We start from the raw sequence: 24,688 nt of genomic DNA on the forward strand, positions 1-24,688 counted from the left end.
CACACCTGGCTGATTTAAAAATTTTGGTACAGATGGGGTATCACTATGTTGCCTATGCTGGTCTTGAACTCCCAGGCCCAAGCAATCCTCCAGCCTCGCCTCCTAAAGTGTTGGGATTGCAAGAGTGAGCCATGGCATCCGGCCTCAAAAATCTTTAATACCTTCATAGAGTTGTGCAGTCATCACCACAATCCAGTTTTGAGACATTTCCATTACTCCAAAATGATCGTTCATGCCATTTGCAGTAAACTGCCACTCCCATCTCCAACCTCAGCCACGTTGATCTTGCTGTGTGCACAGATTTGCCTTTTTGGGAAGTTTCATATAGAAAGAATCAAACAATATGTGGCCTTTTGCATCTGGCTTCTTTCACTTAATGCTTTTGAGGCATATCCATGTTGTAGTGAGTATCACATGTATATCATGTATACGCAGGAATATGTGTCTCTTTGCCATCGGGGAGGACGCCATCGCATGGAAGTCCTGCATTTTGTTTTTCTGTTTCTCAGTTGACGGTCATGTGGGTTGTTTACAGGTCTGGGCTATTATGAATAATGCCGCTATGAACATCTGTGTCCAGGTCTCTGTGTGGACACACACGGCTAATTTTATAATTAGAAAAACAAAACCAAAGGGCCAAAATGAATTCTGGAACTGTTTCTGGAATACGTTTCCTTTTACCAAAATGGAAATTCTAAGAGTGGGGCAGGAAACGTAAAGTAGGAGAGAAAGAAGCGGGCTCGCAGCAGCCTTTCCCCTCCTCGGATTCGGGAACGAAGGGGCACGATTGTCCCACTCTGGAAGTGGCTCATATCGCACAGTTCATCCAAAGCTCCGGAACACGCTCAACATCCCATCTGCCCCGCGGCACCTCTGACATCGATCTCAACCCAAACACCCACCCCTCTCATGAGTCCCTTCATTCACGGGCAGCAAATGAAGGACATCCCACTTCCCTGCCCCTGCTGCATGTAGTGAGAGCAAGGGTTTGAGTTTGGAGGACTGTGGAGAAAAGCCCCAGGCACCAGTGTCAATTCAAGGGCTGAGACTTTGAGGTTTAGCAATTCGCATGTTTCAGCTTCCCAGTGCACAAAGGTCAAAGATTGCAGTTATAGAAGGAAAAGGATCAGAAAAAAAACATAGAAAATAGGATCTGGTTCTGTAAGCAGGAAAGAGTTGCAGGAAACAATTCAGAGGAAAAGAGGCAAAAAGTAAACTGGCACTACAAGCTGGGGTGTCTTATTCACCAAGAAGAGGCAAGAAGCAGACGGACAGCACATTTTGTGGGGGACAATAATTTTTATTTTTTTTGAGACAGTCTCACTGTATCGCCCAGGCTGGAGTGCAGTGGTGTGATCTCAGCTCATTGCAACATCCGCCTCCCTGGCTCAAGTGATTCTCAAGCCTCCCAAGTAGCTTGGACTACAGGCGTGCACCACCACATCCAGCTAATTTTTGTATTTTTAATAGAGACAGGGTTTTTGCCATGTTGGTCAGGCTGGTCTCAAACTCCTGACCTCAAGTGATCCACCTGCCTTGGCCTCCCAAAGTGCTGGGATTACAGACATGAGCCACCACACCTGGCTGCCAATGTTTAATACAAGTAGATAGACAATTTTAAAGGACTTTGGAAAAATCTGATGTTAATGAATATTAATGAGGACGCCTGTCTTCTGTCTTATTTATTCATTACAGCAGCTCTCCACTAGAAGTTCCTGTAGCAACTCAACCTCCTTCCTGGGTATCTAAGGATCCAGGTGATTTCTGGAACCTACTGCAGAGGTTGTAATCCTGCCTCTTTCTGACCCTCAGGTTGCCCTAGTGACTCTAGGAACCTTTCTCCACACCTCTTTGTGTGCTATCTATGGGACATAGACTTTGAACCTCTCTCTCTTCTTTTTCCTCTCCTTGCTTTGGTTTAATCCATCATTTCCAGGTGTGTGACAACACTCCCGAACTTAACCCCCTTGCTTTCCCATTTTAACTACCATCACAATAATCTTAATACTGGCAGGTATCTAGCACTTGGCAATTTTCAAACAGCTTCTACCAGTTCCTTGCTCAGAATCTTGTGATGCAGGCAGGATAGCTAGGAGTGTCTCCTTTTAAAGGAAATCGAGGTAGAAAAGTTCAGTGATGACCCAGTATCATAAAAATCATAAAATGGTGAGACCAGGAGCAGGTTATAGGTTTCCACCCTGGTGCAGTCCCAGGATGGCGCCCTTAAGTCCTGAACTTTCAGGCAAATATGCTGTGACTGGATGTGTTAAATTAGACTAACGGAGTGGGGAAGGGCTATGAAAATTCAGAGTAGATCTGAATATGTTCACAAAACCATGGATTTAAGAACACAGGAGCTTGTGAGGAGTTTTCTAATTGATTTTTAAGTTTTCTAGATGTCTTATCCATACAATTTTTTTTTTTTTTTTTTTTTTGAGACGAAGTCCCTCTCTTGTCACCCAAGCTGTAGTGCAATGACGTGATCTTGGTTTACTGCAACCTCTGCCTCCCGGTTTCAAACGATTCTCCTGCTTCAGCCTGTTGAGTAGCTGGGATTACAGGCACGTGCCACCATGCCCGACTAAGTTTTGTATTTTTAGTAGAGACTGAGTTTCAACATGTTGGCCAGGCTGCTCTTGAACTCCTGGTCTCAGGTGATCCGCCCGCCTCAGCCTCCCAAAGTGCCGGGATTACAGGTGTGGGCCACTTCGCCTGGCTAATAAAATTTTTTTTAAAGGCATTGAGATCCTAAAATTGAAATTGTAGATAGAGTTGTGGGATAAAGAACTTCTGCTGAATGATGATTTGCTAAAGTATGTCTTCAATATAGTACTGAGTACTAATTTTATGGGGCAAATAACTCTGTATTTAATCTTATGACTTTGTATAAAATCTTGCCCTAAACTAAATTCAAATGTATAGTCATTTATACTTAATGACAAAATGCTGGTGCTATGTTAATATTTAAAAAAAAAAAATTCCAAAAAGGAACATGCTTGGAATTCAATGTGAACCAATCAGTTCATTGTTGTGTTTATTCTGATGCTTTTATTTGGGAGTCCTATATCACAAAATGACATGTGTACTGTTTACAAGAGGTATTAGAAATTGAGATGTTTTTATTTTGACTATTTGAGAGTAAAATCGTAGATAATGTTCCAAACCATCATCAAAGACGCAGAGCAAACTGTTCTGTATAGAAACTGTACATAAAAACAAGGCACTATACATTTTGGGGGAGATATTAAGGTAGAAAGGCTGATTCGCATAGATTCTCCAGAGTCCATGCCATTAAGTACAAATTCTTTGTTCATTTTAGCACCGGAAGCAGTACTCAGAACAAGTCATACCTAATGCTGCAGGAAATGTTTCCAAACGTGTATGAAGATACGTATTGGTGGCAGAGCTAATTCAACAGAAGCAACTCCATCTACCTTTTCATATTATTTTGACACCAAAACAAATCTTGAAAGTGAATGAATACATATTGCTTTGTTAAATACATATTTGACTTATATGGTGTTTATATAAATATATATATATATTTTAGAATCCACAAACTATCAAAATAACACTTTATAAAGAGAACTGCTTCAAAAAAAAAAAAAAAAAAAAAAGAGGCATTGCCTAGCTGGAACAAGAAGGCAGTGCTATCTATAGCAGCTGCGGCTTAAGTGCACATAATAGATACTTTTATTAATTCTGATAACCTGCTGAATGGTGGAAAGAAGTTTCCAAACAGTTCCCTTGAGCATTTACAAAATACACAACTCCCGGACAAGTAGTATCTTTAACAATGTTGGGTTCTGAAAACTCTAATTGAAAAATACTTTGTGGAAAACACCAGTCCAAAAATATATATCCATTTCCCTGGTGCGATGGTACTGGACGTGACTCCGAGGTTCCTCTGGCATCTCCCCACTCAGAACAGGCCTTTTGCTTTCTTCAGGTTCACCTGCTTCCAGGCGGGTAGGGTGTTGTATTCGTCCCGTGTCATGTCTAGTGCAAACTGGAAACATTGGGAGAAGCGCCCCGCGGCTCAGTGAAATGAGCTGGGCGTGCGTGTGTTGTTTTACTCCCATCCCCACCCCACCGGAAGAACCGCTTACCTCGAAGTCTTCATCGGTGAGATAGATCTCAAGCTTCAGAGGATCAACCCCCTCCGGGAGTGGCCTGGCCAGGAGGTCGGCCAGCGGGTAAATGGTTTTACAGAGCTTGGCTAAGACGTCTTCCACGAGGGTGATCTGATTGGAAACTTCTGTGTCCTAGAGAAGAGAAGGGGGCAGAGAGGAGAGCTTGTGTCCTACATTTGAACTTGTTTCATTAAGTGCTTGCAAACACAGCCCTGTGCCATCTGCACACAGCCTGAGGACGCATGGCTCCATATCACTGAGGAGGAAGCGTCTCTGAAAGATAAGGAATTGCCCAAAGCCCTGCAGTTGTCCAGACTCTTAGTTTTTTAAATTTTTAAATTTTAAATTAAAAAATGATATTTTTTGAGACAAGGTCTCACTCTGCTACTCAGGCTGGAGTGCAGTGGTGCAATCATTGCTCACTGCAGCCTCCAGTTTCTGGGCTCAAGTGATCCTCCTGCCTCAGCCTCCTGAGTAGCTGGGACTATGGGTGTGGTGCATCACCACGTCTGGCTAATTTATTTTTCCTTTTTCTTTTGTTTTCTTTCTTTTTTTTTTTTTGGTAGAGAACTGGGTCTTGCTATATTGCTTAGGCTGGTCTCAAACTTCTGGCCTCAAGCGATCCTCCTGCTGGGATTACAAGTGTGAACCACCACACTTGACCTCAAATTTTGTTATTTTTTTGAGAGAGTGTCTCACTGTCACCCAGGCTGGAGGGCAGTGGCTCGATCATAGCTCACTGCAGCCTTAACCTCCTGGACTCAAACAGTCTTCCCACCTCAAGCCTCTGGAGTAGCTGGGACTATTGGCATGTGCCACCACGCCCACCTAATATATTTTAAAAACTTTTTTGGAGAGACGGAGTCTTTCTCTGACTTTTAGATGTTTTCTCACCTTGTCACAGAGTTTCAAACAAACCCTGTTTCAGAACTGTCTCCGGAAAAATGTTTAGGGACTTTCCCATGAGTGAATTACAGACCAAGACTAGTAGATTTGAGGTCTAAACACCAGAAGCCTCCAAATAATGGAATTTGTTTAAAAATGTTAAAAAATAACCTGAAAAGAAATCACATCCCTCTTCCCTCCCCCAGCTCCATTTCTTAATCTGAAATAGAAAAAGGTCAGAAAATGCATCTAGAATATTCTGGAGCAGAACCTTTTTTTTTTTTTTTAACCACTGTGTGAATTTAATATGAACAAACTATTCTGGGTAAATTCTCATCCTCCATTAAACTTGGGACCCCAGATTGGCTGCTCTCCTTTTGGGTGGGTGGATGATGGGAATGCATGACTAAGAACTGCTGCTTATATTAGAAATACATGGGGCAGACTGGTGGTCAAGAGGTGGATTTTGGGCTGCGTGCAGTGGCTTGTGCCTGTAATGTCAACACTTTAGGAGGCTGAGGTGGGAAGATTCCTTGAACCCAGGAGTTGGAGACCAGCTTGGGCAATATGATGAGACGCTGTCTCTATAAATAATATAAAAATAGGCTAGGCATGGAGGTGTGCACCTGTAGTTCTACCTACTTGGGGGGCTGAAGTGGAAGGGTCGTTTGAACTCAAGCATTCAAGGTTTGTGTGAGCCATGATTGAGACACCACACTGCAGCCTGGGTGACAAAGCAAGATCCTTTCTCTAAAAAAAGAAGAGGTGGGTTTTGGATGATTTTGCCTGCATCTGAGTACTGACTCCTCCACTCACTGAAGTCACTTTGGCCAAGTGACTTCGTGTTTTTGTGGCCTCTGCTCCCACACCAGTAAAATGGGGATAACAATAAGATAGATCTTGATGGACTGTTCTGATAAATGAGAAAATCAGTGTAAAGTGCTTGGAGATGTGCCTAGTGCAGAGTGAGCACTTGGGGAATGTTAATTATTTGTATAACTTGCTGGTTTATTTGGAATAAACCTCAAAATTAACTCTCCTAGTCTTGAAATTTGAGAAAGTTATGTTTGTCTTATCTGAGTTCCTTTCTCAGGAAACCAACCATCAGGCCTCTCCGACAGTATCAAAAAGCCAGCAGTGGCTGAGACCAGGCTGTAGTCAGCCCCTTCCCTGTGTACATCAAGTCCATTTGGCTCCAGGGAGACAGGTTAGGGTGAGCAGTGACGTCTGTACTACCCAACAGGCCCTCTCCATTGCTACGCAGAAGTAGACTCTGTTTGAAATTACTCGAATTTCCTATAAAATACACTTGGGTCATTTCCCCAAGCGAAGCAGCTCTCCACATGGTAAAAAAAAATTAAAATGGTTAAAAAAAACCTATCTCTCACCAAATCAAAACAAATCCTTGGATTTGCTATTGCTAGCAATGTTAATAGCTCATAAATAAGAAATTCAACATAGCTATAGTAAAATTCTTTCCTGTGTGGTTGGAAAAGAAAACATTCTAGATAATAATATATTTTGGTAGACAGAAGTTATGATAAATGGCTCATGTGGAAATACCAGGTGGTCTCATAAAAGACAATATTAATGAGATGTTGAGCGATACCTTATCATAAGTGAGTCACAGTACATCCATTCATTCAGTTATCTGAACACATTAATTCATCAGATTTCGTTTGTGTCTCCTCTACACAAGGTTAATGTCTGGAACATGAGGGTTTGATTGTGCGTCACATGGACACTGAGAGACAAGCGATGCCAAGCAACAGATTCTTGGCAAACAGAATGAAGAGTTCACGGCTTTTATGTACATATATAGTCCTCAGCATGATTAAACTCAGCTTTGCTTTTAAGTTTTTAAAATTTAGGTATCATGTGTAAAAAATTACTACAATGGTTAACTGATTTTCCATTAGACTTCTCTTCTTCCTAAGCAAATTCTATGTCGACTTGTTAAGATGTTACAAAAGGAAAAATATTTTCCCACTTTGACAGTGCAACTGGATGTTCTCCCCAAAGTAAAGTCAACCCACAATCCAAAAGGCATAGGAGCCACCTTCACAGGGCAGGAAAGCGTGCTCACCATCTCTGTGATCTCAGCAATGTCCTCTCTGTGCTCCCAGCTGGGAAACATATTCGTGAATGTCAGGGGCTCCAGGCCAGCATGGATAAGGTAAGACTTGGGGGGTGGTTTCTTGAGATTTTTCCCTGTAATTACACAGAACAAAATGTCAGTAGACCCAAGGGAGAGGGAGACCCTGTCTTTCACTGATTTCCCTTGAAATCTTTTCTTCGTCAGAACTCATGACTTCATGCTTAAAATGCAAGTTACGAGTAGTTCATAACAACACATGGATAATGTTTATGTAAGATGTTAGTTTCATGCCTGTGACTACAATAGTGACCTATAATCAACCTGAGTCTATACTTCTTGAACCTAACAAAACGCTCTGTATTCCTGGAAGGGAGAGCTCCTCTGTCTGCAGCTTCTGGCTGGAGCATTTTCTTCCTCCTGAATTCACTGTAGCGGCTTCCCTCTGCCTTCCTACCACGGGATTAACTCCAATATGGCTGACAGCGAACGACAGCATCTTATACATCCACATTCACTATAACATTGGGTGGAAGGTTTCATATGTTACTTATTGCTAAAGAGTTTTTCAGGAAGAGAATCAATTGCACATACTCAGTGACATTAAACTAGTTTTATCAATGAAACTGTAAAAATTAAATAAGATATTAATCACTGGCATTTTCATTTTATATAAAAGACTAGAAATTTCATGTGTATAGTAAAGAACCACAAACTTACTATGGGTATTTCTCTTTGGATATAATACTAAAAATAATAATGAATAATAAAAAAGTTGGCAATGGCCATTCACTGCTTGGGGGAGACCTCCATTCTCCAACAGCATGGTAGTGCCTGCAGATAATGTACATGGCAGAGGCCAACTTGTCTCTCAGCATGATCAACCCTGAGTACAGTGGGGTTTTAATCTGCCTGGGGTGTTCCACAATACAGCCTTTATCCTTGAGGGTAACAAGTTAGCCTCATAATATCAGACAGAAAAACTAGTTATTCTTCAAGCTGGCAGCTGAGAATGCGCTAATCTAAAAATTAATACATCTCAGAAGGTTAAAGTGGAAAAAATTGGTTTCATCACCACCGGCCAGGCTTTATGGATGCCGGCTTTCACACGCAGAAAGGGAAGGGGGTCTCCTGGCTGGGCGTGCCTGAGGGGCTTCCCCATCTGTTCCGTGCTGCAGGCGCGTTAGAGGGAGCCTCACCTTTGCAGTACTGGAGCACGGTCTCCATCGCGCTCTTCCGGTCGGAGGCCCAGCGGATGCGGGCAGAACCAGTGATCTTGTTCTCAATGGGCCACCAGCCTTGCCAGAGGTACACCTCGTGGTGATTGTCAACAAGGAAAAGCGCTGTGAGGGCAGGGACAGAGCTCGACCATCAGAAGCTCTTTCACGGACACTTCCAGCTCACTCCTCCCCAAACCTAGTGGATGCTGTTCCTCCCTGCTGCTGTGTCATGGGGGAAACCCCCTTGGCCGTCAAACCAGGGGCAAAGAGGCAAACAGAAACCCAGGACACCCCAGCCCTTTGAAAGGTCAACTGGGAGAAGCCTCTAGGCAGAGAGAGGTGGCGTCAAGGAGTTAGTCTCTTTCATTCCTCGTCCTCCAGGTCCTCCTCCTTTTGCCCAAGCTGAAGCCGCTGGCCCTTCTGGATACTGGCAGGACTGTGCTAAGAGTGGAAGGGATAATGCATGTGCCACTCAAGGGGCTGTTAGCACCACGTATCTCCAAAGAGCACAATCAACACTGGAGCACACATCTCACGGCAGACAGGTCAGAGGCGTTCCTGCCCTGCGCGCGACTGCTTAGCAGTGAGGTGAGCTCATGGTTCTCTTACAGAGAAATGGGCTTTAAACATCAAAACTGTGAGTGGTGGCTCATGCTGGTAATCCCAGTGCTTTGGGAGGCTGAGGAGGAAGGACTGCTTGAGCCCAGAGGTTGAAGACCAGCCTGGGCAACATGATGAGACCCTATCTCTACAAAAAGAAAAAAAAAAAAAATTAGCCCTGTACGGTGGTGCATGCATGTAGTCTCGGCTACTCAGGAAGCTAAGGAGGGAGGATCGCTTGAGCCCAGGAGTTCGAGGCTGCAGTGAGCCATGACTGCACCACTGCACTCCAGCCTGGATGACAGAGTGAGACCTTGCCTCTAAAAAATATAAAATGAAATAAAAATCAAAATTGTTCTACTGCCTTTTCCTCCTCACTTTTTCTCCTCCTCAAATTGTCAGCCTGACTCTTACTCCACGGGGCAAAACGCCTCTCACTGTTGCTGGTCGGCTCACCGTGTGTCCTTTCCCAGCATGCATTTCAGGATTCTGTGAAAGCCACACTTTGAAAGCCCAGTGGAGGTTGATAACCCGCCCTGAGCCCCAGGATGAAGGGCGTGGGCACAGCCTCTCTTTCTGATGGCTAAGATTTTCCAAGCATGACATGTGCACTGGTCAAACTTTCAGTGGTGTCCTGGGCTCTCAGTGCAAGGTGAGGTCCCTGGCTGCAGCTCCAGGCTCTTGTAATGTGAGAAGCAACAAACCCAAACTGAGAAGCAGCTGACCTTGGCTTCGTTGGAGGGCAGGCGGGAGGGGCTGTCAAGCCCAGTCTCTTGTGACTTTCCCAACCAGAATGAGGGCACAGAGCCCTCACCTTGGGATCAGAAGACCTGGGCTGGAGTCTTGGCTCTGCTGTGGAGCCTTGGTATGGCAGACCCTGTTCCCTGGCTAACTTAGCCAATACCCCAACACCCTTCTCCTCTGCCATTTGCTTCCCCACGCTCCCTTGCAGCTGGGGCTGGCCATGTGACAGGCTCTGGCCAATGGGATGTAAGCAGAAGTCTGCTCGGGGCTTCTGGGAAAACATGTGCTTTATCGGATGTGGCTATTAAGTGGCCTTTTTCCCTCCCCACTTCTTTCTCTTTCTATCTTGAATGCAAACATGATGGCTGGAGCAATGGTAGTTGACTGGTGACCATGCAGCAACAAGACTGAGAGGAAGGCTGGGAGAAAAGCAGAGACGCCAGGCTCTGCTTGAGTCTCGTTCCTTATGCTATAAAGTGTGGCTGATTTCACCCTCCTTCCTTTTGGTGTAGGGGTGAGGATGGAATGAGTGTAAGCACATGTTCTGGGTGTTCTGGGAGTGTGCTTGGCAAACAGAAGCTGCTTAATAAATACCAGCATAAAATCAAAAGGCTTTCTGGAAGATGTGCCTTCTAATGCTCAGCATAGCTGCCCCCTGCAGGCCTTACCTGGCTGGGGCGCACTGTACAGATCTTCCTGCAGGAAGGGCATGGAACTGATCACAGACGGGGCTCGGGCAGGGTACACAAACTCCGTGGCCGCGAAATCCCCAGAGGAGCTGCTGAGGATGAACAGGCGGGGTGCGAAGTTAAAACTTCCAGGATCTTTGAAAGAAAAGAGAACAAAGCTGAAGATATCATGTGCATCCAAGTAAATTCCAGATGAAGAATGAATGTAAAATACGAAATAATTCAAAGCACTATGGAAACACAGGTAGGATTTATCTGAGCTTCAAGGTGGAGAAGGCCTTTTAGCAATTGCAATAGTAAAAGAATGAATCAAAAGGAAAAATAATGCATTGATTATAGAAAAATGAAAAACAACAATGCAAAATTAAAAAGAAAAGAAAAGCCAAGTAACAAATGGGAAATATTTGTAATACAGCAACTAGTTAATATCCTTAATACATGAAGGGACATACATAAGGAAAAAATAATAAAATGTACAAAAGACACAAATAGAACACTCACCAAAGTAGAAACTAAAATGGCTAAAAAATATAGATACATATGCATATATATACACAGATATATGTATGTGTATATCACACATTATGTATATAAGTATACATATATATGTACTTCCAAGTAAAACAAAACAATGCTTAGCTATCTGTCTCCTTTCATCAATTTGGCAAAGAGGAAAAAGATAATATGTTGAATTTATGATTGTGTTGAGAAATGAACGCTTTTGTATATTGCGAGTGAGAATAAAACTTGGCCCGAGCTGATACATGCTATCAGACTTTCATGATGAGCACGGCAGTTCCACATCTAGGAATTCCTCTCAATTAGGAATGAATGTATAGGATTATTTAAAAAAGTATTCAAACTGCATTATTATATAAGGGAGAAAAATCAGAAACAAGAAACAACTCAACTTCCCAGCTGCCAGAGACTGTCAGGTAGAGAGTGGCATATATTCACAGAATAATAGAATATCTCACAGCCATTAGATATCTAAATTTTAATAACTTGGGAAATTATTCATAATAAAGGAAAAAAGCAGGTTACAAAACAGTAGATCCACATATTATTTTTTAAAATAGATATTATATTATAGCATAGAGAAATATGAATTCTGTTACATCTAAGAAATGTGGTTATAAGTGACTTCATTTCTTTTTTTAACTTCTCCATAATTTCAAACGTCTTCTAGGCATTATGTTTAAAAAGCTATATAAAAGTTTATAAACATTGAGGGGCAGAGTATTATGAAGCAGTTATGAGGATACTCCATTGCTGCCCAGCCTTGGGCAACTTGATTAACTTCTGTATGCCTCAGTTTCCTCATCTGTAAAAATGGCACAGTGTTGGGTTGTACTAACGGAGTTACTATATGTAAGGTGTTGGCTGGTGTCTGGTTTGTTGGAACTGCTTCACAAAAGTTCGCTTTCCTTCTTATGTTCATCTGTATTTTGAGAACAGCTGGGAAAGCACCCATATACACACCTAACCTCACCCCGGTGAACGGGAGTGCCTATTCTATACAGACACGGCCTTTGTATTTCCAAGCAGGTTAATGACTGAAGGGCTCTGGAAAGGGGATAAGAGGTTGGCTTCCTTCCCCAGGTCCCACTCCAACACCCAGAGGACTGCTGTTTCTCAGGTGGCAGCTGAGGAAAGAAAGAAAATGGTGCCCTGAGTCCCTAAGACCCTGGAAGATGGCTTGGTCCCCAGGAAGCCTTGGGAGCTGATTCGCCAGTGGGAATTTGAAGTCTTGGTGTCCAAGTTAAACTCACCCCCGGAAAGAAAAATACTGTTCAATCAGCTGGACATAATACTCATCACACTAGATTTCAGACAGACTGAAGAATTAAGATAAAACATGAATGGGGCACAGTGGCTCAAGCCTGCAATCCCAGCATTTTGGGAGGCTGAGGCAGGCTGATCACTTGAGCCCCGGAAGTTGAAGCTGCAGTGAGCTGTGATCGCACCACTATACTCCAGTCTGGGTAACAGAGCAAGACTCTCGTTTCCAAAAATAAACAAACAAAAAAGCCAGATTGCAGGCTGTGGATGCCACATTACCTTGAAGCATGCAATCATAGGCTTTCCTGTCTCTCCTTCCCAAGGCGTCCCAGAATCCGAGTGGCTCGGAGCCTTCATCACACTCGTGTATTGTGACTTTGCTGCTACTATGCAGTCCTGCTTCCAGAGGGCATCTGCAAGGGAGAAACGTCAAGAGTTCTTTATAAGTCTGGAGAGTGCTGGCGACCCAAAATTATTATTACTATTATAACAGCTTTATAATAGCTTTATTGAGATATAATTCACATGTCATAAAATTCACTCTTTTTATGTGTACAGATTTTAGTGTATTCACAGAGTTGTGCAACTGTCATACTAATTTCAGAACGTTTTCATCTCCTGGAAAAGGAAGCCCTGTACCCATTAGCAGTCACTCTGCATTTCCCCCATCCTTAGTCCTCAGAACCCACTAATCTACTTCTGTATTTATGGACTTGCCTATTCTGGACATTTCATACAGATGGAATTATATATGTTCTTTTGTGACTGAGTTTTTTAACTCAATGTGATGTTTTTAAGGTTCATCCATGTTGTAGTATGTATCAGTACTGAATTCTTTTTTATGGCAGAATAATATTCCAGTGTATGGCTTTGCCACATTTTTTTCATCCATTAATGTGTTGGTAGATATTTGGGTTATTTCCACTTTTTGACCACTATGACTAACATTGCTATAAACCTTCACATACAAGTGTTTTCATTTCTCTTGGGTAGATATCTAGTAGAGTTGCTATTCATATGGTAACTGTATGGTTACATCTTTTGAGAAATTGCTAGCCTGTTTTCCAAAGTGGCTGTACTGTTTTACAACCTCCCCAGTAATGTGTAAGGGTTCCAATTTTCACATCCTTGCCAATACTTGTTATCGTCTGCTTTTTTAAAATTTAAAATTTTAATATTTGTGGGTATATACTAATAATAGGTACATATATATATGGGGTACAGACATAAAATTATTCAAAACTAAACCTGGAGATCAGTTCACTGTCTTTTCTACTTTCTAAGGAAAAGCAATTCTTCCTCATGAATGGAAAAGTGCTCTGCGGTTTATGAGTGTGCGTGGTGCAGGAGGGGAAGTTGACTTGCCCCTAGGGAGGGATGTTTAATGACATCTAATGTGTCATGAACATTACACACATTTTTATATAGAACAATACATATTGACCATTTCTTGTCTTTCTCTCCTGCTAGAACATGAACTTCATGAGGACAGAGACTCGGGCTTATTCACCACCAAGTCCCCAGTTCCTGACTCCAGTCCTTCGGGAGTTAGAAGCAGGTTGCCCAAAGTTTGTGTTGTAGAAAAACCATTTTTCCAAGATTTATAGGATAAGTCCTGTACGTCCAGATTGCTTGGCGCCATGGGGTACTCAGTAAATGTTTACTGAGTGAATATGTGAATGAGCTCTTCGTTGTTTTTCTTTTCCTCAGTGGTCCAAGTAAACCCTCTGATGGGCCCCAAATGCCTTGGGCCACCTCAGGGCACGTGATTTCTCACCCCTCCCCGTGCCCTAGCCCACGGGTGGTGTTTTCAGATGAAACATCTTGTTTCACATCTGCCTGCCTGTGGAGAGGTGACCTGCTCTGTTCTCTTCTCTGCCCTCTCTGTGTAGTGTGTTTTCAGAGCGGACACAGGGGCCCTGGCCACTGCCCTGTTCCAGAACCCAGAGAATGGGGCTCACCAAATCAAACTCTGGTGGCATGTTGTACCCCTAGGAAGCTCTTCACTTTTACTCACTGAGGTCCTCACAGGTCTCAGTTACCTCCTGAATGCCTGAGTGACACTGGGCTTCTTTGGCAGCTTGCAATGTTTATTTTGCCTGTGTGGCTTGAAAGCACAGAGCCACAGCGGCAGACCACCCTAGCGGGGGGCCGGCCACCACAGCGTCCTCCCTGGGCTGTGGCCTTCACTGCCCTTCCGGTTCCCCTCTTCCCCAAGGTCCCCACTCAGTGCTGTCTCACAGTGTGCTGAGCCTTTGCAAGTGGCCAAGGGCAGGTGCCTGCCTGGGAGGGGAAGAAAACCCAACCCGGAAGTACTGTACCCGGGAAGTGCCCAGAGAGTCCGATCCCTCCCCATTAGGGGCTGCTCTCCAGAATGGGGGACATCTTACCGTCTGAACAGGTGGCAGTTTCCCACCCTCGTCTTTAGCTTTTTAACACTCCGCTGTTCTGGCAAAAGAAAACTCAAAATCCCTAACAGGTATTTGAAATGTGCTCCCTTTAAATATCAAAGGCCCCCAGGCTTCCGATCCAAAAGCAGAACGGCAACTATGAAGAAAGAACCCAGAGTGCTCGCGAGAGTCACTCCCTGGCTCCTCACCTGCATTAGCTCACCCAGCCAGGTAAATCCTCAGACCGCGAGAGCGGCCCCCAAGTCGGAGGTCTGGACTGGGATGTGTGTCCTCTCTGCTTGGCATGTCAGAGGCCCCCGACCACGTTCCCAGCCATCCCTTGCTGCAGTCACTTTCAGCAGCCTGGGATCTGCTGGGAGTCTTGGTAGCCCTGAGCCTGCCCCGTCCCTCTGGGAAGCCCGGTGTGTGGGGGCCTCGTCGCAGACACAACACTCACTGTTCCTTGATCTTGTTCGCGGCGGTCCTTCCGACCTCCTTCGTGTGAGCCTGGGCTTTGCATCCGTGCCACAGGTAGATGAGGGCCTTGTTGACGTTGAGCACCACCATGGAAGTCCTGGACCTCAGGCTGCTACAGTGACAGGCCACTTCCAGCAAATTCCCTTCCACGGGCACCTCTCCACGCACGCAGTACAGCCGCCACTCACCTGCAGGGGGCACCAGCGGCGCGGAGGAGTCAGGACGTGAGCAAGTGGCAGCGAACGCCGCCCTTCATGGTGCCCGCTGTGCCGCCCACGGCAGCCACTTCCATCCAGGGCCAGGGACTTAGGGGACTAGAGGGGCTGAGGCACTGCGCAGGGAGCCCTGCCAAGCACTGAGGCATCAGGCCTTCCTGCCACCCCCAAAAGTGGGTTCTTAGGTAGGTAGAAGCAGGTGATCTGAAGTTCACAATGTAGAAAAATCATGTTTCCAAGATTTATACAACAAGTTCTATAACAGGCACACTTTAAAAGGCTCTAGAGCTAAGATTTTTTTTTTGTGGGGGGTGCTGGTCAACAAAATTTTCATAATTTATAATAGAAGAACCACTGATTTTTCTTTCCTCCTAAAAAGAGCAGACAGAGGAGGGGAGACCACCTTCCAGCCTCCTGCGTGCAAAGGTGAATCCTCGAGTAAATCCTCCAGAGAGAGGCAGGTCACAAACACCCATAGAGCTGAGTTATCAGGCAAACCTCAGGAGGCTTTCAGAGGTAGAGCCACAACTAGATGAAGACAGACTCACTTTCAGCCCCCAGCTTATAAAAATTCCTTCCAAGAGAGGGAAAGGCAAAGTCGAATTCCAGCAGTAAAAGTGACTTACTTTGCACATTTTCTTCTTCCTCTTCCCGCCTCCCGGAGTGCACCACCATCCCCCCCTGGAAACACTGCAGGAAACAGGGGGGCTCCTTTCCCTGGAGAACTTGGACCTTCCAATGTAAACAGAGGTAAATAGGTAACGGGCGTGGGGTTTTCGAAGTCCTAAAAACAATACATGCCTCTCGTGGAGAATCTGAAACATATCAAGATGTGCAAACAAAAGCAGTGCTAACACTACGGCCTAAAGAGAAGCTCTGCGAACGCTGCCGTGTGCGGCCTCCTCTCAGGGTGTTACGCAGGGAGGGTCTTCTTTTCCTAAACAAAATCGGAGCCTTGCTTTATAGTGATGTACAGCCTCATTTTCTTTACATAATGTTGTTCTGTCAAGCAACATTCTTTTAAAACATGACTCCTGATATTTTAATGGTATTCTGTGGTTATTGATGTCACAAGACTGATATAAACCCATTGTTAACAAGATAGCTCTTAGCAATGAGAATGACTCATCGCTGACTTGGTAATCATTCTAGGGAAAATATATGGTTTGCGGCCACCCCAGCAGTCCACTCAGCCTCTCCCTTGCTGTTAGAGAAGGCTTTTCCTTCGGGTGTTATCTGCACCATGAATAATGTTAGGGTTGAGTCACCTCCCTCTAGGACACCGTTACTTAAAGAAATGTTTCCTGGAGCTGGTAGTCAGGGGGCACTGAGGGGAAGCATTTCTCACTGTGAGTTAATTTATCAATCTCAGTGCCCATTTTGCATAACCAATTGCCATTTCTTGGCAGTATTTCATATCTAAAATGATTTTCCAGGGTTGGATCATGGCTCACACCTGTAGTGGTGCACGCCTGAAGTCCCAGCTACCCAGGAGGCTGAGGAAGGAGGACTGATGGAGCCTGGGAGGTCAAGGCTGCAGTGAGCGGTGATGGTGCCACTGCACTCCAGCCTGGGTGACAGAGTGAGGCCCTGTCTCAAAAAAATAATACAAATACAAATAAAATGATTCTCCATCCACTGGATTGGTAACAGGTAAAATGCTCACATGAGAGAGATTAAGACTCACACTCTGAGGCTGATTTTGAAGGCATGATAAAAGCATTTTCACTCATGGTCTTTACAAAAAAAAATAAAGGGGGCCTGGTGCGGTGGCTCACGCCTGTAATCCTAGCACTTTGGGAGGCTGAAGCGGGCAGATCATGAGGTCAGGAGATCGAGACCTTCCTGGCTAACACGGTGAAACCCTGTCTCTACTAAAAAAAAAAAAAAAAAATTAGCTGGGCGTGGTGGTGGGTGCCTGTAGTCCCAGCTACTCCAGAGGCTGAGGCAGGAGAATGGTGTGAACCCGGGAGGGGGAGTTTGCAGTGAGACGATATCGCACCATTGCACTCCAGCCTGGGCGACAGAGCGAGACTCCGTCTCAAAAAAAAAAAAAAATCTATTAAGTAATTAAAAAAAAATAAAGGGGTAGTTGAAATGATTATTAGGAATAAATTAAAATGCAACTGTTACCAATACCATTTCTAAAACATAGTCCATAGTAGAAAATATTTTTTAGGGAACATGATTGGTTCTTGGGACAGTGGAAGGCCGGGTGAGTGTGGATCTATTTCTGGCAAGAATGTCTCTGCAGCCTTCCCCCCTGCTATTGTTACTCATTCATCCAGGAGAATAAAGAGGTTTGCACATGGCATTGTCCTGTTGTCGAAGAATCCCAGAGTTAAATCTTAATGGCTGGTACTCTGTACTGAGCGGACGAGACCCAGGCAGAGATCATCTGAATGTTAGAGACATGTCTGCAGGCCTCGGATCTGGGCAGCAGTCCCTGCCAGGCACGATGCAGGCCCTGGGGTTAGAAGGCCGTGGGGTTGTAAGGCCAGGGCTGCACGGTCTGTCATGCTCCTGGGATATCATGTAGCTTTAGGTGGTGAGAAGTGCTGTGAAAATAAAGGGATCAAGTGCAGGGACTGAGAATGATGGGAGAATGAGAAGGCTCTGGATAGAGCGGGGGTTGGGGGCAGGGTTCAGGTGACATTTGAACAGAAACCTGCCTCCTAAGAGGCAGTACACAGGGGTACGTATGTAGAGGCAGTATGGAGTAGGCAGGGGAAGTTTCCAGATAGTGGAATGAGGCATAGGGCAGGAGGTGAGTGGACGGCGGTGGTCTGTGGAACAGGAAGGGGCTGGAGTGGCCTGGGTGGAGGAGAGGAGCAGGGGGAGCTTGGAGAGGTGCCCGGGGCCCACCACGAAGGTGCTGGAGCCCCAGGAAGCCACTTAGACTGCAGTGTGTGTGGCAGACAGCAAGGGAGTGACCCAGTCTGACCTGTTCCAGAAAACCCACTCAGGCTGCCGTGAATACAGGTGATGGTCGTTCCCAGTCCTTACATTCACCTGATACTTCCTTCAGGTAGATTCGTGTACATGGAACAACTGATCAAAGTTTTAAGGTTCTCGTGACGAAATTTCAGGATGGCTGCTCAAGTTACACTTCTCACCCAAAACACAGCATCCTCATCCTACTGAGGCCTTGCCAGCTGGCCCTGGATCTGTTCTTTAAAAAATCACCACCATTGTGAGAAGTGGATGATGGCATCTCTTTGTTTCACACACAGTGCCTTGATTGGTTAGGTGGAAACCTTTCAAAGTCACCCATCGGCCATCTGCACTTGTCATGTGGATTTCCTATTTGCAGATACAACATTTTCTCTGGGATCATCTTACAAAAAGTGGGAGGAAGAAAGAAATGGGAGGCACAGCCTGAAATCTGCAGAAGCCAGACCAGGACTGAAGTGCTTTGGGTGACATGGTCTTCCATTATCAGAATCATGTTGGGAGGGACCAGGCCGAGCGCCATCGGCTTCCAGGAGAGGACGCTCCTCTCAGTCCCTGGGGTGTAGAGCTCCCCAGGACTCACCTGGGCCCCCCTTTCCTCGTCCAGCTCCACCGTCATCAGCGCCGACGTGCCCTTCTCACTCACTGTGGAGTGCCGGCCTTGCCAGAAGAAGTAGACGCACTTCTCTTTGCCAGCCGCCCTCACCGAGTGCTCTCCCTTCTGGCGACTTCCCACTGCAAACACAGAACGGCAGACGGACAGGTCAGCAGCTGACACACCTGAGGAGAAGCAAATGTCCGGCTCACTTCCCCAGGGCCTGCGAGGACCAGTGGCAGAGAGAGCCTCAGGCCTGGGGCTGGGGAGAAACCATTGGCACCTGGAGGGAAGGTTGGTCACGCCCAGGAGAAGAGAGAAATCACCTTCCTTCCAGCTCCTGACTCAGAGCTCCAACGAGGGGGAAAAGGATCTGAGGGGCCCTCTTGGTGCCCTGAGAAAAAGACCTGTCATCTGGAGGGGGCGGCAGATCACTCCAAGTGTGCGACAGAGTAATTTCTTCAAACTATTTGGTGAGGCCAGGTGAGTGGCTCATGCCTGTAATCCCAACACTCTGGGAGGACTGCTTGAGGTCAGGAGTTCAAGACCAGCCCAGGCAACATAGCAAGAACCCACCTCTAAAATAATTTAAAGAAATTAGCCTGGTGTGGCGTTGCACACCTGTAGTCTTAGCTACTTGGGAGACTGAGGCAGGAGGATCACTTGAGCCTAGAAGTTTGAGACCGCAGTTAGCCATGATTGTGTCATGGCACTCCAGCCTGGGTGACAGGGTGAGACTCTCTTACAAAAAAAAAAAAAAAGTACTTGGTGACTGCCAGAGCAGGACCAAGGGCTCACACAGACACAAACGCATTTTCCATATTACGCCACTCTTTGGCAAGAGATTAGCTGGTAGGGAAAAGATATTAAAAACACTAGCAGGGCCAGCTTTCAGTACAAAGGAAAAACTGCAGGCTGTTAAAACTATTCTAGTAAAAAATACAACTTTGAAGTTTTCAAGTTCTGTCAGAAATGAGGAGATAAGTTGCTGACATATCACTTGAGCATAAACTAATCTGGGATTTCATGTCTGTCACCAGGGCTGCTGCCGGGATTAAATAAAAATTAGCCAGGCATGGTGATGTAGTTCGAGACCATCTGGCCAACATGGTGAAACCCCCATCTCTACTAAAAGTACAAAACAATAGCTGGGCATAGTGGTGGGCACCTATAATCCCAGCTACTCAGGAGGCTGAGGCGGGAGAATTGCTTGAACCCAGCAGGCAGAGTTGGAGTGAGCCGAGATCATGCCACACAGCACTCCTGGGACTACAGCTGATGGTCCCCATGGCTGGCACCACACAGGCACTCAGTAAACATGAGCAGCACAGGAGGCAGATGAGACTGCTTGGTGTGGAGAGCAGTCATGGGGAGGTTACAGGGTCTCCCTCTGTCACCCAGGCTGGAGTTCAATGGCACAATCATGGCTCACTGCAGCCTCAGCCTCCTGGGCTCAAATGATCCTCCCGCCTCAGCCTCCCAAATAGCTGGGACTACAGGCATGCTGTAGTCCCAGGAGTGCTGTGTGGCATGATCTTGGCTCACTGCAACTCTGCCTCCTGGGTTCGAGCAATTCTCCCGCCTCAGCCTCCTGAGTAGCTGGGATTATAGGTGCCCACCACTATGCCCAGCTATTGTTTTGTACTTTTAGTAGAGATGGGGGTTTCACCATGTTGGCCAGGATGGTCTCGAACTACATCACCATGCCTAGCTAATTTTTATTTTTAACATTTTGTAGAGATAGGGTCTCACTATGTTACCCAGGCTGGTCTCTAACTCCTGGCCTCAAGTGATCCTCCGAAAGTGCTGGAATTATAGGCCAAATGGGCATTTTAGACGTCGTTACAGACATCCAAATCTCTACCTGTAAGAATATGTCTCACTCTAGATTCCCTTCACTCATTCACGCATTCAACAAATATTCACTGAGCGGGGACTTCAGGATTCGGGGCTACAATGACGAACAAGATAATGATGAACAAGACAATGATGAAATTTCTGCTAACTTAGCAACAACACTTTGCCTTTGAATAGCAATCTCACTCTTCAAATAGTGAACATTTGTTGCACTAAATAGATTACTGAGGAAAGATAGGTTTCAAATAGATCATAACCGTTTATAAAGACCTTGAAATCTGTTAGCATTCAAATACATTGTGTAAATACATATTCACACTTAAATAATCAACATCACGTCCTAGCATTGCAAAGAGACCTGAGTGTATATACCCAAAACAGAATTGTATCTCTTTTTAAAATTACTTTTATTTTAGAGACAGGGTCTTGCTCTGTTGCCCAGGTTGGAGTGCAGTGGTATGACCATAGCTCACTGCACCCCTGAACTCCTGGGCTCAAGTGATCCTCCTGCCTCAGCCTCCCAAAGTGCTGGGATTACAGCTGCATGCCATCATGCTGGGCTCATTTTTTATTTTTTTGTATAGACAGGGTCTCTCACTATGTAGCCCCGGTTAATCTCAAACAATGTGAAGTGATTTTCTCACTTCAGCTTTCCAAAACTCTGGGGTTACAAGTGTGAGTCTAGAATTTTCTTTCCTTAAAGATATTTTATGAAGCAAACATTTCACTAGTTTTCATTACAATTTTCCTGCACATACCCAAATTTAGTCCTATATGCAACTTAATTTTTCATATGTGTATTCATTTTTAATTTTGGTAATGTAAAGATTAAATTTTTAGTGGTAAGAACTTCTGGGCTATTCTCTTTTTTTTTTTTTTTGAGACAGGGTCTCACTCTGTTGCCTGGGCTGGAGTGCCGTGTGGCATGATCTTGGCTCACTGCAACCTCTGCCTCCTGCGTTCAAGCAATTCTCCCACCTCAGCCTCCTGAGTAGCTGGGATTATAGGTGCCTGCCACTATGCCCAGCTATTGTTTTGTATTTTTAGTAGAGATGGGGGTTTCACCATGTTGGCCAGGATGGTCTTGAACTCCTGACCTCGTGATTTGCCCGCCTCAGCCTCCCAAAGTGCTGGGATTACAGATGTGAGCCACCATGCCCTGCCAGCTATTCTCTTTACAACCGTGATTAGTTACCTAATTTAAAGTGTGGACATGTTATGCCATCAAGGCACTTTCAAGAATAAGTTTGGTACTAGTAGTTCTATTGAGGAATAACAGAAAACACAAATATGAAGACTGTTCATGGTTAGGTATTCTTGCACCAGAGCCACCTATTTATAGGAACTAGACATCTATCAGGCCCTTGATGTCTATCAGCCTGGCTCAGCATCCCTGGGCCCCTCGAGCAGCTGTCCCCTGACCCTGCTGGAGTGCGAGCAACCCTACCCTGCAGGCGCTGGGCCAGGACACTGACCCCAGCAGGCCGGCCAGCCTCGGCCAAGCGGAGCCTCTACCACCTGTGCAGCTGCTGCTTTTTGCTGACCCTCTCCCAGCAGTGCTGCCTGAACTCTGACTCGGTCCTGTGTGCAGGTGTGCTGACCCTCTCCCAGCAGTGCTGCCTGAGCTCTGACTCGGTCCTGATTGCAGGTGTGCTGACCCTCTCCCAGCAGTGCTGCCTGAGCTCTGACTCGGTCCTGTTTGCAGGTGTGGCTCTTGTGGGCACCAGTGATAGAGGAGCCGGACGAGTGTCACCAAGGCGCCAGAGCTTCTGCATTGGCTACAGAGTGACTGCAAGTGCCATCGGGCTGTGCTTCTGCTGCTGGAGGGATGGTCTGGAATCTGAACGCTCCCTGCTTTAACTTAATTCTCTAAAGCTGGACTTTTTCTAAGTTGTAAGTCAGCTGGAAAAGATGTTGGAGCTGGCTGGGAGATGTCCGTTGTGTTTATTGGGAAGAAATGTAGAAAGGAATCACCTGGGTCAAATCATATTTCCTAGGGGCCTCCAAGTCAATAGTCCATGAAAGTCTTTGAACTCTTCGCTTTATTTTTAATTAATTGACTTTAACAGGTTTACTCATTCATTCACTCACTATTACCTTTTTTTCCCCTCATAACTAGCAGCTAAAGAAAGAAAATGGTTAAATTAAACTATGTCTGGTTTTATACAACACGATTTCCCTTTTTGCATTTTAAGAACGGGAACTCCAAGTGCCTTAATTTGTTCTTTAAAGCTCCCAGTTCCATTACTCCAAAGGTGAAGAGATCTGCCTGCCCCAAAACACACTCAATTCCCTATTATTGTCGTCTTTGGTAACCAGCATCAGAGATGATCACTGTACATGCCACCTCTGCACGAGAGCAAGAGCGGAAATCCACGACAGTGACTCTTCGGAAATTATTATTTTGGGGAGATCCATGTTATCTCATCCTCAAGTTAAAAACAGTAATTATGCTGTTCCTGCTGACATGTCAGTGATGAGTATTTCCTGCACCTACAATGTGAACACAGGCCAGGCACCTGCTAAATGTCGTATATACCTGATTATAAAGTCCTGTGAGCTGAGTACTATAATCCCTATTTTCCAGCTGAGAAAACCAAGGCTCAGACAGGGTAACTTTACCCAGCCCACACAGCTGGTAAGTGAGGGCCTGAGATTCTGAATCCCAGGCTGTAGGGCCCCAGTGCCTGTGGCTTTCCCTCAAGGGACATGGCTCCTTACGAAAAAGGAAAGGAGCAGTTCCAATTGCTTGCTCATAAGAAATTAAGCAGATGAGAAATGCCATTCTCTTTGGGAGGCTGAAGTGGGGGATGGTTTGAGCCCAGGAGTTTGAGACCAGCCTGGGCAACATAATGAGACCGCATCTCTACAAAAAAATAAAAAATTAGCCTGATATGGTGGCACGTGCCTATAGTCCCAGCTACTTGGGAGGCTGAGGCATGAGGATGGCTTGAGCCTGGGAGGTTGAGGCTGCAGTGCGCCGAGATTCTGCCACTGCACTCCAGCTTGGAAGACAGAGTGAAACCCTGTCTCAAAAAAAAAAAAAAAAGAATGAAAAGAGAGAAAGAAATGTCCCTCCCATTGGGGTTCCTTGTCTGACACCCCACTACTCCCTGGAAGGAGAGGCTGGAGCTGCCTGGGCCCTGGAAGAGCCCATTCCTGCTGTTTAAGAAGCTCCTGAAGTTTGGTATGGTCAGCAGCCTAGCCTCAAGTTGCCTTGCCGCTGGTTCAACCCTGACCTGCTCCACGGTCTGGTCACTGGGCTCTTGGGCCCATCCTTGTAACCAAACTCATGGCTCCCCACATCCTGTGCTGGAGCCCCACTCTGACTCCCTGCCCGCAGAGCGGGTTAACAGCACAGTTGGGTTTGAAAAGAGGCAGGCCTGGGTGTGAGTGTCCGGCTCTGCTGCCTGCTAGCTGTGTGGCTTCAGGCAGGTTCCTTGATCTTACTGTCCTGGTCCTCATCTGAGAAATTAGCACCACAACAGAACAAGTCTCACGGAGCCCGGTAGGCACTCAGTTAGAGACAGGGTAAAGCCCCCAGCATCATGCCCCAGGGGGCGAGGGGACCTCTGGGCCACAGCCTGGCTCTGCACAGCACGCAACCCCATCAGCCATGTACTCAGCGAGGCCCGCCTGCTGGCTGTTCCTGCACTTGCTTTATGTCATTGATACCACATGCGTCTTGGAGACAGGGTCCGAAATATCTACTTGGTCCCTACAAAGTGTCTTCCATAGAGTAGGTGCTCAGGAAATGTCAGCTGATGAATAGATACATCTTGTATAAATCAGGAAAGAAATCACGTGGTTCTGAGCCTGCAGTTTTCTGATCAGCAAACAGCTGCCTGTGCTTCCTGTGGCCCCGGGGGCAGGTGCACCTGCACAGCAAGGGGGCTGTAAAGAGGCGAAAAAACTCTCTTCTGAGTTGAAATCACAGACCTGTGACCTGCATGCTCTCCTAAATGGGAAGGGGTGAGGAGCGCTGTGGGAAAGGCTCCTCCTTGGCAAGGAAAGGGGTGATTTCTCTAGAGTTCACCGGGCTCCCCCTTTCCCC

General features: G+C 45.8%; 1 protein-coding gene across 15 annotated transcripts in view; it reads right to left on the minus strand.

Annotated features, from left to right (window-relative positions):
• Nucleotides 1-3,008: 3,008 nt before the first annotated feature.
• The window catches only part of LOC126962977 (supervillin), a 270,490-nt gene continuing 248,810 nt past the window's right edge, over nucleotides 3,009-24,688 (minus strand). For all 15 annotated transcript variants that reach the window (XM_050804733.1, XM_050804732.1, XM_050804731.1 and 12 more), the window contains 9 exons: nucleotides 18,766-18,917; nucleotides 15,857-15,962; nucleotides 14,996-15,203; nucleotides 12,428-12,561; nucleotides 10,346-10,501; nucleotides 8,313-8,456; nucleotides 7,105-7,229; nucleotides 4,110-4,265; nucleotides 3,009-4,009 (listed from right to left, as the gene is read on the minus strand). In XM_050804733.1, the coding sequence (XP_050660690.1) occupies nucleotides 3,923-4,009; nucleotides 4,110-4,265; nucleotides 7,105-7,229; nucleotides 8,313-8,456; nucleotides 10,346-10,501; nucleotides 12,428-12,561; nucleotides 14,996-15,203; nucleotides 15,857-15,962; nucleotides 18,766-18,917 (1,268 nt within the window). In that variant the 3' untranslated portion in view covers nucleotides 3,009-3,922. The remainder of the gene's footprint in view (nucleotides 4,010-4,109; nucleotides 4,266-7,104; nucleotides 7,230-8,312; nucleotides 8,457-10,345; nucleotides 10,502-12,427; nucleotides 12,562-14,995; nucleotides 15,204-15,856; nucleotides 15,963-18,765; nucleotides 18,918-24,688) is intronic.

This window comes from Macaca thibetana, chromosome 9 (assembly GCF_024542745.1).
Source record: "Macaca thibetana thibetana isolate TM-01 chromosome 9, ASM2454274v1, whole genome shotgun sequence".
Lineage (NCBI taxonomy): Eukaryota > Metazoa > Chordata > Mammalia > Primates > Cercopithecidae > Macaca > Macaca thibetana.